At 44.7% G+C, this 18,300-nt stretch overlaps 1 protein-coding gene across 2 annotated transcripts; it reads left to right on the forward strand.

The window, feature by feature from the left end:
• The first annotated feature begins 273 nt into the window (after positions 1 to 273).
• Positions 274 to 17,726, forward strand: XRCC1 (X-ray repair cross complementing 1). 2 transcript variants are annotated; one of them, XM_081962249.1, is made up of 17 exons: positions 274 to 410; positions 2,814 to 2,906; positions 4,090 to 4,197; positions 4,779 to 4,937; positions 6,139 to 6,219; positions 6,331 to 6,448; positions 7,448 to 7,569; positions 8,253 to 8,376; positions 9,108 to 9,336; positions 10,385 to 10,501; positions 10,587 to 10,686; positions 11,618 to 11,792; positions 12,604 to 12,658; positions 12,829 to 12,974; positions 13,731 to 13,821; positions 14,663 to 14,738; positions 15,686 to 17,726. In XM_081962249.1, the coding sequence occupies exons 1-17, from the start codon at positions 360 to 362 to the stop codon at positions 15,797 to 15,799; spliced, it is 1,959 nt and encodes a 652-aa protein (XP_081818375.1). In that variant the 5' UTR covers positions 274 to 359; the 3' UTR covers positions 15,800 to 17,726. The 2 variants fall into 2 exon arrangements, with proteins under 2 accessions (XP_081818375.1, XP_081818376.1); XM_081962250.1 differs by lacking the exon at positions 4,779 to 4,937.
• The last annotated feature ends 574 nt before the right edge of the window (positions 17,727 to 18,300 follow it).

Here is an 18,300-nt window from a genome sequence, read left to right on the forward strand (position 1 = left end):
TTGAAAACCTAACCCCCGCAGAAAGGCAGGGGAGGGGGAAAAAAAAACCCGCACGCGCAGAAGCGAAGACCGCGTTTTCGGCGCCATAGCGTCACGATCGAAAGGCGCGAATCTGAGCATGCGCCACGAGTTTCTTTTTCCCCCCCTCCCCCCCTCCCCCACTTTTCCATCTCCGCTCGCTCTAAACCGCACGGCGGTTTTAGAAAGACGTCGATTTGAGTTTGCGCGCGGGGCACAAGTGGGAAGGGGTGGGGGCATCATAGAGACGAGCGTCGGGGGGAGGGTATAGAGCGGCCGTTTCCGGCGCTTGGCGGAGTTTTGCTGCCGGGTGACGGCGAGTGACAGAAAGTGGCGGGGCAATGCCGGAGATCGAGATCCGACATGTGGTATCCGCGAGCAGCTCCGACACGGTACCGCGGCTTCCACACGGGGGTCGGCGGCGGCTTCCTGCTCGGGGAGCAAGGCAAAGGGGGGGATGGGCATGTTAAAGTTGTGGGGTGGAGGCAGCCATTGTGAGGCGGCGTGGCGGGGGCGGAGTGGGCTATAAGGGCGGTGGGGCCTGCAAGAGCCTCCCGGTGGCTTCGGGGGTGGAGAGGAGGGGGGGGAGAAACCGTACAGACCAGGGGGGTCTCCCAACCTTGGCCGCTTTAAGCCTGGGGGACTTCAACTCCCAGAATTCCCCAGCCAGCTGAGCTGGCTGGGGAATTCTGGGAGTTGAAGTCCACTCATCTTAAAGCAGCCAAGGTTGAAAAACATGGCTCTACTGCATTCCTCTTGGGAAGAAAAATAAATGAATGAGAGGTCTTGGATTTGCAAGAAGGAAACAGAACATCTTGTTTTAAGATTCCCCCGCTTCTTCCTTTAAGAAAGCCAGGGTAACTTTTTTTTTTTTTTAAAAAGGGGGAGTCTTTTTTTCTTTTAACTTTTTACCTTCCAAAACTGAATGAACATGGTTAATGATACATGTGGCTGGAATAAAGGACTCGTATATTTCCTCCTCTCCTCCTTCTCCTTCTATCTTCTTTCTTCTTTCTATGTAAAAATAGCTCCGTGTGTGTATGTTCCAGCATAACTCTGGAATGCCTCCAGCAATTTCAACCAAACTTGGTACACAGGTGACTTACTCTCTGGAAACAAATACTGTGGGGGTAAGACACCCCTAACCACCACCACCCCGCTGTGTTCTATTAAGATACAGCCTGTCGTGCCTTAAAACGGCTTCTACTGTACTGTACTGTGCTGTACAACAAAGCAAAGCTAGCAGGGGAATTCTGGGAGTTGAAATCTTCCAGGCTTTAAATGCCCAAGGTTGGAGACCCCTGGTTCAGGCAATGCAGCACTACATTGGAAGAGGCCCTGGTTGCGTTGATACCTAGACCAGGCAAAAGTCAGAATGGCTACTTTGGGCTCCAATGTATTGGGGTGGGGGTGGGGTGGGTGGGAACCCAGCCGTGGTCGTCAGGATGGATGGGGAAATCAACCATTGCCTTCAGCCCGAACCTGGATGATTGGTTTCAACAAGGAGGATTTTTCAAGAGGCAACTTGACTCAATTTCTCAAGCTTCTTGGATGAGAAGCGATGGGAAACAACCGCTTCATAAGCACACGGCACAACATAGGAGAACAAACCCATCAGGATCAAGATTCAGCAATCCACCTGCAATTTAAAAGACACAGGCTGCTCTTTTGAAGGCAGCAAAGTCCACATTTTGGACCGCTGGTTTGAAAGTGGGGAGGGGGATATGACATCATCTATCTCCTGGTCTCCAACCTAGTCCTTTCAAGCAGTTCCAAGAAGGCTCCACACCCATTTGCATCCTAAGGACACAGATAAATCCCCAGGTGATCTTAACGACTCGCTAAAAGGATGAAAATGACCAGCTGTCTGCAAGGTGTATAAATCCTTCCATTCTACACTATCCAATCAGAGCTGAAGAAGCTTCTTGGGTGAGAAGCAAAATGTCTTCAAAAGAAAAAACAAGGAAGTCCAGTTGCCTCTTGAAAAAGCACCTTTGGGAACAACCATGACCTGAATAGACTGAGAATCTCCATAGACATTTTAGCATCTGGGATGTAATAGGAACAAGCCATTGTGATTCCCTCAAACTGGTTTTAGGGCTTGGTGTGTTGTGTGGACCTAACCAAAAACTGACAGAGAGGGGAAGAAGAAGAAAAAGGAGTCATAAGAGGGAAAAAAAGGATGTCTGCAAGTCGGAAGCACCATTTTTACCAGCTTGCCTTTTGGGGAATAGATAGCTTAGAACTGTCGTAATACAGATAGTCCTAGACTTACATGATGCTGTGCTAGCATAACACATTTGACTGAATTGGGTTTGGGATGGTCCGTTTTGACTGTTACGTGAAGTTAGGCCATTGCATTCCTGTAAGCCAGAATAGAGCTCAGTCGGGTTTCTCAACCTCTGCAACTTTTAAGACGGGTGTCCAAACTTGGGAACTTTAAGACTTGTGGATTTCAACTCCCATGGCTGGCTAGGGAATTCTGGGAGTTGAAGTCCACAAGTCTTAATGTTCCCAAGTTTGGACACCCCTGCTTTAAGATGTGTGGGCTTCAATTTTCCAGAAGCTAGTGAAATTAAAATCCACACAGTCTTAATGCTGCTGAGGTTGAGAAATGCCAGAAGTGAGCAACAATGCTTTCTGATGGATTTAAAGTTTGAAGTATGCTGGGTAAACCCAGTCTAAGACCATGGGGGAGGAGGAAAGGAAAACGGGATGAGGAGGAGTAAAGAAGGGATGTATGGATAGTAGGATTGTTTTCTTGCCCTGGATTTAGCCTCTTCTCCTCTCCTCAGACGCATTGTGCTGAGAACCTGCTCAAGGCTGACACCTACCGCAAGTGGAAGGCTGCCCAGGCTGGGGAAAAGCAAGTCTCGGTCATATTACAAGTGAGTTTCTGCTAATCCCTTGGTAAGATCAGTCCCCAACACTTTCTGCAGTTGTTGTAATATTTGCAGTATGATAACTTGCTGTAAGCATATTTATAGTATAAGAGATGTGGGCGTATCAATTATAGTTCTTCAAGCCCAAGCGATAGATAGATAGATAGATAGATAGATAGATAGATGATAGATAGATAGATAGATAGATAGATAGATAGATAGATAGATGATAGATAGATAGATGTATATGTAAATGTAAGTATCATCTCCATTTAACAACATCATAATCCCTTGTGGGGTGGAGTCTGGGCAACTGAATGGAACTAACAGTGTTTTAATGGCCAGATGCCTTTCCTGTCGCCAATGTGGAATTTTGTTCAGCAGACATATTCTCAGTGTGCCCAGAGAGAGAGAAATATCTGCCTCTACCTAGGATTGAACTCACAGCCTCCTGATTGTGAGACAAGAGCTCCCCCTCTAGTTACCATACCACTCACATGTATATGTATATGTTACTGTGAAAGACAGAAATCTGGTGAATGTCGACATTCACATAGTCGCTTGGTGTATGTCCGAAATATTTGCTAAATACCCTTATTTATGACTTACACTAAATACCTAACCCTAACCTAACCCTAACCCTAACCCTACGTATTTGGTATGTGTTGACATTCACCGGTGAATGTCGACATTCACCAATTTCTGTCTTTCACAGTAACATATATAATAAAAGTAAATGCTTTTCAGGTAGCATTTGGAATTTCTTCATAAGTCCTTTATTTAGTTAACCATGGTTCTGCAGGGCATTACTGGATGCTCAACTGGATGCTCAGCCATCCACCAGTCTCTTCAAAATTAGCTTAAGATCTTAGCAAAAGCAGCAGCTGGAGGAGGAAAACCTTGCTGTCTTAGATAATTGCTGTCAGTCAAATTGTATAATAATGAGTTTGGTCCTGATTTAGCATAGGGTAATTTTATTTGCTGTTAGCGTGGCTCATATACATGGTTGGGTCATGTTTGGTTAACCCAGGAGTGTCCAAACCTGGGAACTTTAAGATTTGTGGACATCAAATTCCCAAGTTTGGACACCCCTGGGTTAAACCACTATCTAGTTGTTAAGACCTGGGCCCATAGGATTCCTTTCCTGCATTTTCCACAATTCTCTTACTGTCCCTCCCTCCCCTCACAGTTTGAAAAAGAGGAGCAGATTCACAGCATTGATATTGGCAATGAAGGCTCCGCCTTTGTGGAAGTGCTGGCTGGTAGCTCTGCCTCCTCCAGTGAGCAGAATTATGAGGTGAGTGAACTTGGTGTTGTCTGAAAGTTGCCATCACAACATGGAAGTGGTATTTGTTTGTTTGTTTGTGAGTTTTCAGTGAAGGGGGTTTGGTGTTACTGTATTTCCTTTGTTCCATTTAAATATGTACCAGTATTGTAAACCAAACATCATTTGAATACAGGTGTGTGTGTGTGGCTTCACACAGGCTGACTGCTTAACAGTTTAGGCAAAAGACTAGAGCAGGGGTGTTGAACGTGTGGCCCACGGGCCGGAAGCGTACCCGCATTTTAGCGAAGGGGAGGGGTGGAAGCTGCAATATGTCATGTGTCGACAACATGTTGTCGTGAGTTCGACACCCCTGCACTAGAGGCACAAGAGGGGACCCTGCTTTCCCCCTGTGTTTATTGCCCGTGTCGTGATATTTCCTTTGTGTGACTTTCCCTCAAGACCCCCAATCCTGATTTGATGTTCTGTTGCTTTGCTCTCCAAGCAGTTTGGGGAGGCCTTCTGGATGAAGACTGGAATTTAGTTGAGCGATGTATTTTGAAAAAAAGCTGCGTCTCTTGATCTCCACTGTGGTGCTTTCCATTCCACCTCAGGTGCTGTTGGTCACATCCTCCTTCATGTCTCCCTCAGAGAGCAAGAGTAGCACCAACCTGAACAGAGTCCGTATGTTTGGGCCAGATAAACTGGTGAAGGCTACAGCTGAGAAGAAGTGGGACCGAGTTAAGATTGTTTGTACCCAGCCATATACCAAGGTTTATATTTTGGAAAACAAAATAGATGGGATGCTGGCAGGAGTCTGCCTTGGACTCCTGCATTTCTTTCTTCCTCAAAGTCTTGATAAGGAGCTGGTACTTTAGCAACTCTTGCGTTTAGTATCTATCCAATGGGTCCCATGCCTCCTTATAACTACCTTTCAAAGATGAGAGAGTCATCATTTTGTGTATGAGGAAAAAAGTTGATCTCAGGCAGTTTTGACGATTATCTGGCAAACAGAAGTTGTAAATGTGAATTTCTTCTAAATGGGACCCCAAATTTCTAGGTGGATGTTCACAATTCTGCCTTTTCTAAATGAAGGTCTATAGATAGCTGGACGAGTTTAAAATCCAGCCATTTTTATAGCCTTATTTTGTGAATGTTTACTCAGAAATTAAGCTCGCTGGCTTCAGTGAGACTGATTTCCAAGTTTATAAACATTGAATCGCAACTTTACTAATGGGGTAACTTCTCTCAAAAGAGCACTTAAACTCTAGGATAAAAAAAGGTCACAGTTATTAGCCATTTATATTAACATCATCTCTAAGGCAGACGTGTCAAACATGCAGCCTCCAGGCGGGATCTGGCCTGCGATAGACCCAGAATCATCCCGCGGGGCCATCTTCGGAGACAGCGAGGGACCGGCCCATGCTGCCCTGGACACGCCCACACAGCCATGGTGACCAGGCCACGCCCACCCCGGCTCCTGAGGTCAAACAACATCTTGATATGGCACCAATGGGATCGAGTTGATACCTGCCCTAAGGGATGATAGGAAGAGAAAATTGCAAGCTCTCAATTGGCTAAGCCCTTCCTGTTGACTTACTAAGCCGCCCTGAGTCCTTTGGGAGAAGGGCGGCATATAAATCCAATAAAAACAAAACAAAAAAAAAAAAAAACTAAGGCCACCAGGGAACTTTCCAGATTTCAGATTTCTTTGGAGCTGGGACTTGTAAAAACTGAACTCTCCATCCTTGCATATGTCCCCCCGAGAAGGCTATAGTAATGCTAGTCTTGTTTGTTTCTAACATTGATTAGCCACTCGTAGATTTATCTGCCTTCTGTTACAAAGCTGCTTTGTTCCCACCTCCGTAGGGAACGTGGTCTGCCTTTAGAGAAGGCAGTTGCACGCGAAGAATGACAATTGCTTATGGCTGCCTGATTTGCCCAAATTTGAACCCTCTTAACTTCTCTCTTCAGTCTCTGGCTTATGGCCTTTCCTTTGTGAGGTTCCATTCTCCTCCGGACAGCAGTGAGACACATTCCAAAGCAGCTTCACCGGTGAGCATCACCTTGAATTACGTGATCCCTTCCAACATCCGGGGTCCTGTATTTTACCCTGCTTCTTTAAAATCTGGGTATCTCGTTCTCTTTTTGTTCCACCTGCATCAGAAGGTCACCAAATTGGGCCAGTTTAAAGTGAAGGAGGAGGACATCAATTCCATCTCTCTGAAACCTGGTGCTCTCTTTTTCAGCCGTGCCAGTAAACCCCTGGTCTCCCCTCCTAAAGGTAATTCTCACAAGTGTTTTTTTTTTTTTAATCCTACCTAATAGTCATCGGAGATCACAGTTATTATTTATCATCCAGCCCACAGGAGGCCATAGTCTTTCTCTGTTGTGACTTAGAAGCTGATATATGAGATTTTGCCCTTGCAATGTTCTATCAATACTAATTGCTTTTAACAAATAGAATCTGATAAACTGAGATCTTATTTTTTTAATTATGCAATTTTATTATTTTTTATTATGCAATTTCATTTGCTATCTATAAACTTTCCATATGCAACAATGGCAGCGTACTGTCGGGATACAATCTCTTTTAAATACAGATAATAAACCTTTTACACATAATAGTTGCAACCATTATTCTCAAAATCTATTCACCATGATCTTCACTGATCCTTGTTAAACATTTTCCGTTATTTAGTTAAACACTCTGTTCAGTTTTGTCTATAATAGTTAATAATATCAAACCTTACAAATGTCATATTTGTAACCATTATCCTCCAAGCCTGTTAATCATGTTTACTTATCCCGATTATTCAATATTCACTAATTACGCATTTATTTCATTTTTATTCACATATCCTCCTTGATTTTAAATTTCTAACTTCTGCTTCCATGTTCTAACCATTGATAGAATAATTCCCAAATCAAAAAGTATTCTGCTTCCTCCTTAAACTTAATTTTCAATATTAATCTATCCGTTTCAGCACATTCCAATATTGTCTTTATCACGTTTTCCCCTGTAGGGCTATTTTCATTTTCTCCAATTTTGTGCCTACGCAATTTGCGCTGCTGTTAGCACATGTAAAATTAAATATGTATTTCTTTTATAAAATGAGGTCTGTTACTTTCTTCATTTGGTTGTTTTTGAAACTGGTTTTTCAGCTGAAAGTGTCCATTCTAACGCTTTATCTGCCCTTTGGCGCTTGCAGGGTTTTCTGCATGTATAGCTATCCACATTGAGACTAGAAACTGATGATGATGATAATTATTATTCTTGTAGCATCTCAGAATGATCAGCCTTCACCCAGTTATGCTGCTGCCTCCCTAGAGACCAACAGAACTCTTTCTCCTGACTCTTCACCATCAACGGTGGAAAAGCCCACCACCAAAACCCCACCCAAGGTAAAGAAGAGGAAACAGAAGCCATGTGGGTGGGCAAAGTGGTCGCGCTCCAACCTTTTTCCTCTCTCTAATTTGCTGCCCAAGCCGAGAAACAAAAATAAACTCCTTATTTAGTGACCACTAATTCGGCAACCGAACGGGTGTTGCTTGTGACTGGTCCTCCTAGCTGCAACCGTTAACAGCATCACCACACTCATGTGATTGTGATCTGACTGCTCAAGGACTGGCTTGGAGAAATCACATTCTTGCAGCATCCTGTGCTCGTGTGATCTCTGTTTGCAACCTTCACAGTCGGCAAATGGTCACCATGTGACGCTGTGTGAGTTATTTAATGATGGCAACTAGAAGTGAAGGAACTGTCATCATAAGTTGGTATGGTCTTACGATGATGTGTTTTTGTGAACGTGTCACTTAGCAACCGGAATTCTGTTCCCAGTTACTGTTGTCAAGAAAGGACTATTGTACTTCCACTCCACAATCTTACTATGTTGCCTCTCTAGGCACATGTGCAAGGTTCGTTCATGGGCCAGAGCAGCATTATGGGTCCTAGAATTATTTGCAGCCAATCTTAAAGGACCCTTAAGCCTATATTTGTCTTAGAAGTAAATCCAGCGATGTTGGGAGAACCTTCTGTCCATGTATTTTAGGATTAGTTGCAGCCTTAAGTTTTCTTGTCTTTGCAGGAACCCACCCCAGTCAAAAGGAAGTTTGAGTTCAGCAAAGAAAATGCTGGCCTCTCGTCTGCAACCAAGAAAGCTAACCCTGATAAGTCCCGTGTTACACACCCACCTTCCAAAAAACCCAAAGGTGTGTGAAGAACACTTACAAGTTGGAAACTCCAGGCAGTACAGAACATTTTTAAAAATTCATCTATTTATTTAATCAATAGTCAGTTTGCGTGGCCAACCGTCTCAACCAGTGCTCCTGAGTGGCAAACAATATTAAGATAAAAGAAAAGCAGTTGTACAAGCGATAGCCCTGAACCCAAATGTTTTCAGCATGTTACTTTATTATTATGTGCCACAGTGGTGCAGTGGTTAGAGTGCAGAACTGCAGGCTACTTCTGCTGCCTGCCGGCTGCCTGCAATTTGGCAGTTTGAATCTCACCAGGCTTAAGGTTGACTCAGCCTTCCATCCTTTCGAGGGAGGTCAAATGAGGACCCAGATTATTGGGGGCAAGAGGCTGACCCTGTAAACTGTTTAGCGAGGGCTGTAAAGCACTGTGAAACAGTATATAAGTCTCAGTGCTAGTGGTATTGCTATTATTGCTATTATATCTTTATTAAGTTCCAGAGTCAAATGTTAAAATGCAGCATAAAAGGAAGCAGCAAAACAAATTTAAAAATGACCAAAAAATATATCAAGCAAATTTGTTTGATGTAAATATGTTTGAGCACATCAATTTTTTGAAGTTGGATTTCTAAGCACCAACTGTTACTCTTACAAGCTGGGTAATTTACATCAGAGAATGAGCAATGATTCGGACTTGCCTTCTCCATCTTATCTAACTTTTGCATTTTGTTTTTGTTGATTTGCAGTTTCTCTCTCCCCGTCTCCTCCCCAGAAGACGCTGCCTTTGAAAAAAGCTCTTCCCACACAGCCTTCAGAGGAGGCAGCAGCAAACGGGTCTTTCCAACAACTCCTACAGGGTACTGTCTTCGTGCTGAGCGGCTTCCAGAACCCCTTCCGCTCTGATTTAAGGGACAAGGCCTTGGAGATGGGGGCCAAGTACCGTCCAGACTGGACCCCTGACAGCACTCACCTCATGTAGGTGTCTGGTACCCGGTGGATCTACCTTCCTAAAACGTGTGGTTCCCCCCCCTCCCATTCCCTAAAAGTTAACCTCGAATGCTCTTGTTCTGACCTAAGCTTCCCCAAACCACGAAGCAGACTCCTTGTCCCAACAAAATTCCCTTTTTAAAATTAAGTTACTGTGAATTCTGCTCATTCACATCCAGAAAAGTCTTTCAAGGGTGAATTTACAGCCACAGACCTTATCTGGCTTGGAGAGCTGCCAGGCTAATATCTGCAAAACTTGGCAAGGAGCCTCTGAGAGTCACGAACCAATTAAGCGAACTAATTGTCTCCTGCAAACTCCACTCCCCTTTCGCTCCTCTTTTATTTCCTCTGGGAGGGGCCCTTCATCATCCACCTGTGGCCTTACTCCCAAGTCGACCCCTGTTCTTTAGCTCTTTCCTTCATCTGGCAACTCTGTGCATGTGCACACTGGGAACAGGCTCCAGCTGTTCTTCTGCCTCACTGATGTCTAACTCCGAAAGGCAGCTGATAACTGGCATACAGCTCTGGCCCCATCTCTGCCTCCAACACAAAGCCCTCATCAGAGCCTTCCCCAGACTCCACGACTGGCCCACGTTCCTCCCCAACCTCCTCACTGTCTGAATCTGCTGCCAGCTCCCCTGGCCCCTGGTGGGCCACAACAGCTCTAACTTAGGGAGCCCAAGACCTCAGCTTTGTTTTTGGTAAAACAAGAACTCAAAGAGACCCATAATTTTGCTAGGATCTATAGCAACTCGCCATGGCCAACTGTAATATCAAGTTACATTAATATTAAAGAAATAATGGAATAGAATAATTTTTAAAAATGACAAAGGGGGGTCAAAATGAAATTTGAATGAATTGGGATTGGCCCAAAATCACCAGCGTGCTTTCATGCCTAAAGTAGGACTAGAAATCCCAGTCTCCTGGTTTCCTCCCTGGTGCCTTCACCACTAGACCAAGCTGGCTAGTTTCCTACTGGTGGCTGATAGATTGCAATGGATCCCTCAGTGCTGAGTGACTCTGTTTTTCCTTCTAGCTGTGCCTTTGCCAACACCCCCAAATACAGCCAGGTGAAAGGGCTCGGGGGCACCATTGTACGGAAAGAATGGATCCTGGACTGTCACCGTACCCGTCGGCGCTTGCCCTGCAAAAGGTGAGTGGTCAAGAGGAACAGGAGCTAGGTGGGTTTTTTACTCTGTCTTCCTTTCAGACTATAACTGGGAGGTTCCCTTTCCTAGGTACCTGATGGGTGGCCCCGACTCATCCAGCAGCGAACAGGAAGAGGAGAGTGAGGAGGAGGCCCCAGCTCCGCCTCGCAGACCTTTGACTCCTCAACAGGTAGGTTAGATGTGTTTTGTTTGGGGGATTTTTCTGTTACTGTGGTATATTTCATGTTTCCCCCAAAATAGGGTCTTATTTTCTTTCCTGAAATAAGCGCTTGGCCTTATTTTCAGGGAGGTCTTATTATTTTTGAGGAGGCCCCTTAACCTCAGCCCACAGATCAGCTGATCCAGAGAGGAAATTCCGTCTCTGTTTCTGGCACACTTTGGCCAGCCCTGGCATCACTGGACCTGATGCTTTTTTTTGCAGCCGCCACTAAAAAAAGGGGCGCGGTAACTAGGGTTTGCGAGAACGGCCTCCGTGAGGCCATTCTGCATGGATGGCAGGTGCATGCAGGGGAGCATGTTTCCCCCCCCCCCAGGAAATTGCGGGGACCGGGTGCACATGCGTTTAAATATTTTCAGGGAGGACTTATTATCCGGGGAGGTCTTATTTGGGGGGGGGGGAACAGGGTAGTGAGTCTCATTGTAGGTTTTTCTTACCTGATTCGACTGTTATTTTGCAACCTGGACATGAGAGTAAGTCACGAGATTGTAATCCTTTAGGAGCGTTTTGCCTTTGTTGGGAAGATATCAGGAATCTTTGTGAGGAGAGCTTGGTTTGGTCTGGTGGTTTAAGGCACCTAGCTAGAAAGCAAGAAACTGTGAGTTCTAGTCTCACTTTAGCCATGAAAGACAGCTGGGTGACTTTGGTCCAGTCACTTCCTCTCAGCCCACCTGACCAACAGGAGTTGTTATTCTGGTGAAAAATAGGAGGAGGAAGGTGTGCTGGATATGTTCACTGTCTTGAGTTAACTATAGAAATAATTAAAGCGGAATATAAATCAATTGAAACATTAATAAATATCAGTATTTAATGACCAAGAAATGTTCAAAATTTTGCTGTAGTAAGTTTGCCTTCCTCTGTCATTGAATCCTGTCTTTGCCAGAGAGCCAGTGTGCCCAGCCCCAACCACAAAGTTAAGCCTGCCACCAGCCCCAAAGTAACGCAGGCAGTGCCACCAAGAGTGTCTTCTGGGGACGAAGAGGAGGAGCCCACCACCTCTCAAAACAGCAACACCCACAATAATTCCAGGGCATCCAGCGGGGACGAGAAATTTACAGGTAGAGCAGATCATAATTTGGGAATGCAGGGGAACATTGCTCCCACAGAATCCTTCATTGGTAGGAGTGGGGCTGGCGGTGGGTGGGGCATGGATGGTTGAAACCAAGATTCAGATGCCGCTCCATCCACCTTGTAGAGGATTGTTTTTTAAAAAAAAAAGTTTAAAAAAAGTAAAACAGTCAATATTTATTTATATCAGTAAAGGTATATATGTCGGGAAGATATCAGGAATGTATGTATGTATGCGTGTGTATGTACAGTATGTATGTGCATGTGTGTGTTTTATAAATAAAAGCCAAATACCACTCACTCATCATGAAATCCCCAGAATTGTAACATGTGTCGATGCTAAGGAGTTAGACGTTCTACTCCCCCTCCCCACCTGAAAGGAACTCTGTTCCAACTGCCAGTTGCCTTATATGGGCATGGCCAGCGCATGACTCATCCAGCCTGCGGGCTGGGAGTTTAGACATTCTACTCCCTCTCCCCACCTGAAAGGAACTCTATTCCAACTGCCAGTCGCTTTATATTAACACGCTCTGATACTAAGGAGTTACACATTATACATTAATTTTCAAGCTTCAAGTATCAAATGTATCAAGCCCGATCCCAGCTTCCAGACTCCTGCCTCTGATTTAGCTGAATAACCTTGTGGGGATTGTTGAAGGGGTTAATGAAGGATTTTTGCCTCTCTGGGACAGCTAATCAGCCATCCTCTGTCCACCAGTGATCAGTTTACCCAGCAGTTTGACAGTGGCGACCTAAAAGAAATGGCTGATGCTTCCTTTCTGCCTTCCTGCTGCCTCCTAGGTCTTCAAGACAACGGAGACGAAGGGTCAGGTGACACCGACGACGAGTTAAGGAGGTTGGTCCAAGTGGTACCTGTCGCATTGACCCTTCCTGTGTGAACTGCATCACTTCATAACTGAAGCAGAGCTTTGCCGTCTTAGATTCTATGGGTTTGAAGCCTGGAGGCCTTTGGTGGTTTGTGGTGGATCCTTTCCCAAAGCTGATTCCGTGTCTCCTCTGGCTTAGAGTCGAAGAGGAACACCGTAAAAAGCAGCAAGGCGGACGGAGGATAGTTCCAGAACCGGACAACGATCCCTACGCTGGTTCCACTGATGAGAACACAGATGTTGAGGAACAAGTAAAGCCAGATCAGCCTATCCCAGAACTTCCAGGTTTGTCCAAACCGATCTCAAGTTTGGTATTTCTTTTGTTTGTTTTCTTAATTGAAGTTCCAATCTGTGGGATCATTAGTCCGTTAAAGGTAACGGTTCCACTTGCACAGATGTGCTAGTCGTTCCCGACTCTAGGGGGCGGTGCTCATTTCCATTTCAAAGCCCAAGAGCCAGCGCTGTCCGAAGACGTCTCCATGGTCATGTGGCCGGAATGACTAAACGCCGAAGGCGCACGGAACACTGTTACCCTCCCACCAAAGTTGGTTCCTATTTTTCTACTTGCATTTTTATGTGCTTTCGAACTGCTAGGTTGGCAGAAGCTGGGACAAGTAACAGGAGCTCACTCTGTTACGCGGCGCTAGGGATTCGAACCGCCGAGCTGCCAACCTTTCTGATCGACAAACTCAGAGTCTTAGCCACTGAGCCACCACATCATTTTAGTCCATTACTCTTTAGCTAAATAATCAGTATCTAATACAGGGCACCCTCGACTTACGACCACAGTTGGGGCTGTAACTTCCATTGCTAAGGGGTGCAATTTTTAAGTGAGGTGCGGTGAGAGAGAGTGACTGGCCCAAAGTCACCCAGTTGGCTTTCATGCCTGAGGCAGGACTAGAACTCACTGTTTCCTGGTCTCTAGCCTGCTGCCTTAAACCACTAGGTGAAAGTGGCTGAATGATTAGCGAACGAATGGGTACATTTGGGTTGTCCTGTTCTTCATTCCACTTCTCCAGGATCTTTGCTTTTCCTTTCCAGATCTGTTTGTGGGCAAATGCTTCTTCCTTTATGGTGAATTCCCTTCTCAGGAACGGCGCCTCTTGAATCGCTACATCATAGCTTTTAATGGGTGAGGTTTTACAAGAATATTACCGTAGGGCTCTCCCAGTGCTTAAATATGGTGCTGCATTATAACTGTAGAAGATTGCATGTGTGTGTTTGTGTGTGTATATATATATGTGTGTATATATATGTCCAACATTATATAGACATGATGCTGCATTATAACTGTAGAAGATGTCATATACATATCTATATACAGTATCTATCATCTATCTATCTATCTATCTATCTATCATCTATCTATCTATCTATCTATCTATCTATCTATCTATCTATCTATCTATCTGTCTGTTATCTATCTATCATCCATCTATCTATCATCTTATCTATCTATCATCTATCTATCTATATCTATCTATCCATCCATCCATCCATCCATCTATCTATCTTATCTATCATCCATCCATCTATTATCTATCTATCATCTATCTATCTATCTATCTATCTATCTATCTATCTATCTATCTATCATCTATCATCCATCTATCTGCTTTGACAGTTTGGGTGAAGAGTTAATTATAGATTAGATGATAGATAGATGATAGATAGATAGATAGATAGATAGATAGATAGATAGATAGATGATAGATAGATAGATAGATAGATAGATAGATAGATAGATAGATAGATAGATGTAATCAACTGTTCGCCAAACTCGTGTGTGTGTGTGTGTGTGTGTGTGTGTGTGTGTGTAATATATATGCATCTTTGCACACTCTTAATTCCCAACGGGCTGCGGACTTCTACCGGTCTGTGGACCAGGAGTTGGGGACTCCTGCCCTAGACAATTCCTTGTCTCTAGGAAAGAAGAAAACTCTCTAAAGGCTGCACATTTTGACTTCTTGCAGGGAAGTGGAGGACTACATGAACGAGCGTGTAAACTATGTGATTACGGCTCAAGAATGGGATGACACATTTGACGAGGTGAGCTGGGATCTTCAGGCTTCGGGGAAACTAGTCCAGACAGACAGATCTTTCAACCACTTCACAAGACTGATAGGAACACGCAGGCATTCTGAAGACCTTTGAGGAATGGTCAAATTTACATTGAGCAGTCTTCCGGCAATTAGGAACTGCGCTAATGACAGGAGCAAAGAATCAAGATGATAGGTTAAATTGCATTTCAGAATCTGTCAGAAATGGTGTATGGGGCTTTGACTAGATGACCTCCAAGGTCCCTTCCAACTCTGTTAATCTGTAAAACCCCTGGGAAGATTTTACGCGAGAACCTAGTCAGTGCTAAATTGGCACCAGATAAAAAGGTCAATGAAATTGTTGAAAGTAGAAAAGTGGATGAAATGGTGACGGGGGAAATTTTGGAGGACTCCTCTTTCATTGGACAAATTGGAGGAGGCTCATAAGGTCATACCATTGCGCTGCACTATAGCGTTTCTCAACCTTGGGAACTTTAAGATGGGGGCAGACTTCAACACCGGCAGGGGAATTCTGGGAGTTGAAGTTTCAAGGATGAGAAGCACTGCCATACTGGCCCTGAGTTGGTGCATGAAAAATATTAATTTGAATGCCGGTATTAGTCAGCTTCAATGGGGAGTGGCCTAGAGGTGGAGCTCTTGCCTCACAATCAGGAGGCTGTGAATTCGATCCTAAGTAGAGGCAGCTATTTCTTTCTCTGGGCACAATGAGAATATATCTGCTGAATATAACTCCGCATTGGCAACAGGGAAGGGCATCTGGCCAGTAAACACACAGCTCCATTCGGTTGCCTGGACTCCACCCCGCAAGGGATTATGGGTTCATTAAAAGATTATTGTGATGGCGATTAGCCAACTCTGTCTACAAATAGGCTGAGTTCTGCCACTATGAGCATCTCCCAGACTGTTGACGGCCTCTTTCCTTAATTTTGGCTTCAGGCCCTGAACGAGAACCCCAACCTTTCCTTCGTGCGTCCCCGTTGGATCTACAACTGCAACGACCGGCAGAAGCTGATCCCCCACCAGCCGTACGTCGTGGTGCCGCGAGTGTAGGAGAAGCCCTGCTGGAGTTTGTATATAATGTATATTCGTCTCTTTTTTTGGGGGGGGGGGAAAGACCCTTTGCCTCCTGGCTAGTTGAAACAGGGGCAACTCCCGTTGGGAGAAATCGCCTTCCTTTGGAGCCCTCCAACCTTGGGGGTGGTTTGGATGGTCTTCGGTTGCGTTTTTTTTTTTTCTTCCCCCACCCAGTCCCACCAGATCATGTCGGAAGCTGGTCTGCTTTTGAAAAACAATGCTTATTGCGGGCTGCGCTAGGATCCTCTATCTTCCAGGAGGGAGAAGGGGCTCCCTCAAAATTAGAGCCCAGGAGTTCAACAAAGGCAAAAGTTAAAATGTACAGGGACAAATTCATAGGCCTTTTGTCATTTCTTGCCCTTCTCACCACTCACTTAGTACTGATAGTCCTCTTTCTCTTCTTTGTCTTCCCCGGGGCATTAGGGGGATGCATTCTGGCTGAGCATCTTTGCCTCTCCCTATGGAAATCTCTTTTCTACATCACGGCAAACTATTGTTTCCCTAGCAAGGAAGGTTGGGGTTTCACAAAAGAAGAAAAAACTGCCCCATTTTTTTTCACCCGGGAGTGGTTCCAGTTTCACGATAGTACAGATGGGGCTTGTCCCCATCATAGGGGTGTAGGTACCCCAATCCCCATCTTTGGGGTATAGGTCTCACGTTGATTGTACCATCTGCAGACAAAGCCGACCTCGTTTTTTAAAATGCAGAGATCGACAAATCACATTCATGCCTTCCATGGGCACATTTTTCAGAAAAAGGGAGGAAAAACCCACCCAGGAAAAAATGGCATCCAATAACCAATCCTGGCTTGTGTTGACAAATGCCCTTTCCTGATTAGAAGTGTTACCTACGGGCTCCGTCAGCTAAGTGAACACTTTCCCTGACAAATTATTCTAAGAGGAAGGTGTTTGGCCTAGATCAGGGGTCTCCAACCTTGGCAACTTTAAGCCTGGAGGACTTCAACTCCTAGAATTCCCCAGCCAGCTGGCTGTGGAATTCTGGGAGTTGAAGTCCTCTAGGCTTAAAGTTGCCAAGGTTGGAGAGCCCTGGTCTACATATCCGATGGTAGCAAAGTTCAGGACGGAAGTATTAGAAGAAACCACGATTGCTTAAATTAAACCATTTCTTGGGTAGGCTCGTGTGGCTGAAGTCTTCCTTTCATTTTCAATGAATTTTTTCCGGGTTCCTCTGTAGGACAATAAGAAACTAGTCAATTTCATGATGGAACTGTTCATTTCTGCAGAGCATCATCAGTTTCACTGTTTTTGCTGCCCCCATCTTCTTCGGAAGGGGAAAAAATATTGGACCCATTTGTAGATGTTCTTTTCGGAGTAGTGTTTCTTAACCTTGGCAACTTTAAAAAGGAGCGAACTTCAACTCCCACAATTCCCCAGCCAGTTGGGGAACTCTGGGAGCTGAAGTCCATGCCTTTGAAAGCTCTCAAAGTTAAGTCTATTTCCGAGTGACATCCCATCCCCCCCAAATTCACGTTCCTTCCCACTTTTCAGTTGCTTGTAAACTGGGCTGGGAGGTCTTGAATAATCTACCTCATTTTTACAGCCGATTTCTTATTTCCCAGTTCTATATTTTGCAATCAAACCAGCCATTTCTACTCTGGGTTCTTACTTCTTTGCTTTCAGAGGACAAATAAAAGTTAATCAGTTGTGGGAATATTTCGCTTGTGATGGGGCATTGCAGAATTAGAGGTCCATCTCTCGTTGCGACATCCATCAATTGTAGTGTATTATTCTGAGGCAGAGGATTTTTTAAAAAAATAAAGATTCCATGATGAAAGCCAGAGATTTTTCCCTGGAGCCTGAATTTTTGCATTATGTGCTGGAACTGTCAACCATAGAATTTGGAGTGAGATTTTTGAGTTCTCCTTCCTACCACCACTTTTTTTTTTTAAATCAAGACGTAGAATCATTTTGGCTGTACCTTCATCCCTTCTCATCCTTTATCCCGGCAATTCGGAGCGGCTAAAATATTAAAATGAATGAACAATGTTCCATTCTGGATGGAGTTTGCTCAGTTTCCCCCCCCCCCCCCAACTTGAGAGGATTTCCTTGGTACAGATGATGCAGGGCTGTCTTCCCCACAAAGGACACTGCCTTTTTATGGACTTCAGTTCCCAGAATTCCCTAGCCATTTCTCATAGTTACAGAGAATTCTGGGAATGAAAATGTGCACGTCTCAAAGGGGTCAGGATTGGAAGAGGTCATTTTAGAGCATATTCCTGGTCTCGGGAGGTTATGGAATATTTGCAAAGGGAGGCTTGTGTCAAGGAATTAGCTCTTCAGAGCACATTAAAAAAAGAGCACAAAAGGAATTTGCGTGTCTCTCTTTTAAGGATGCTAAATTGTAAGGAGAAAGGCGTAGCTGTGGCAGCTAAAGTAGCTGAACGTCTTACCATTGTACAGTTCACGTTTCACAAAGACCGAAGGGCTTGCTTGTTTTCTATCAATTTACACCTCGGT

This window comes from Natrix helvetica (genome assembly GCF_964273705.1).
Source record: "Natrix helvetica genome assembly, chromosome: 9".
In the NCBI taxonomy this organism is placed as follows: Eukaryota; Metazoa; Chordata; class Lepidosauria; order Squamata; family Natricidae; genus Natrix; species Natrix helvetica.

Excerpts from the sequence above, each read along its gene's own strand:
- XRCC1 (XM_081962249.1), top strand. The coding sequence starts at position 360 with ATGCCGGAGATCGAGATCCGACATGTGGTATCCGCGAGCAGCTCCGAC. Across the intron at positions 411-2,813 it reads CCGCGAGCAGCTCCGACACG|ACGCATTGTGCTGAGAACCT; the intron begins GTACCGCGGCTT and ends TCCTCTCCTCAG. Across the intron at positions 10,502-10,586 it reads CGGCGCTTGCCCTGCAAAAG|GTACCTGATGGGTGGCCCCG; the intron begins GTGAGTGGTCAA and ends TCCCTTTCCTAG.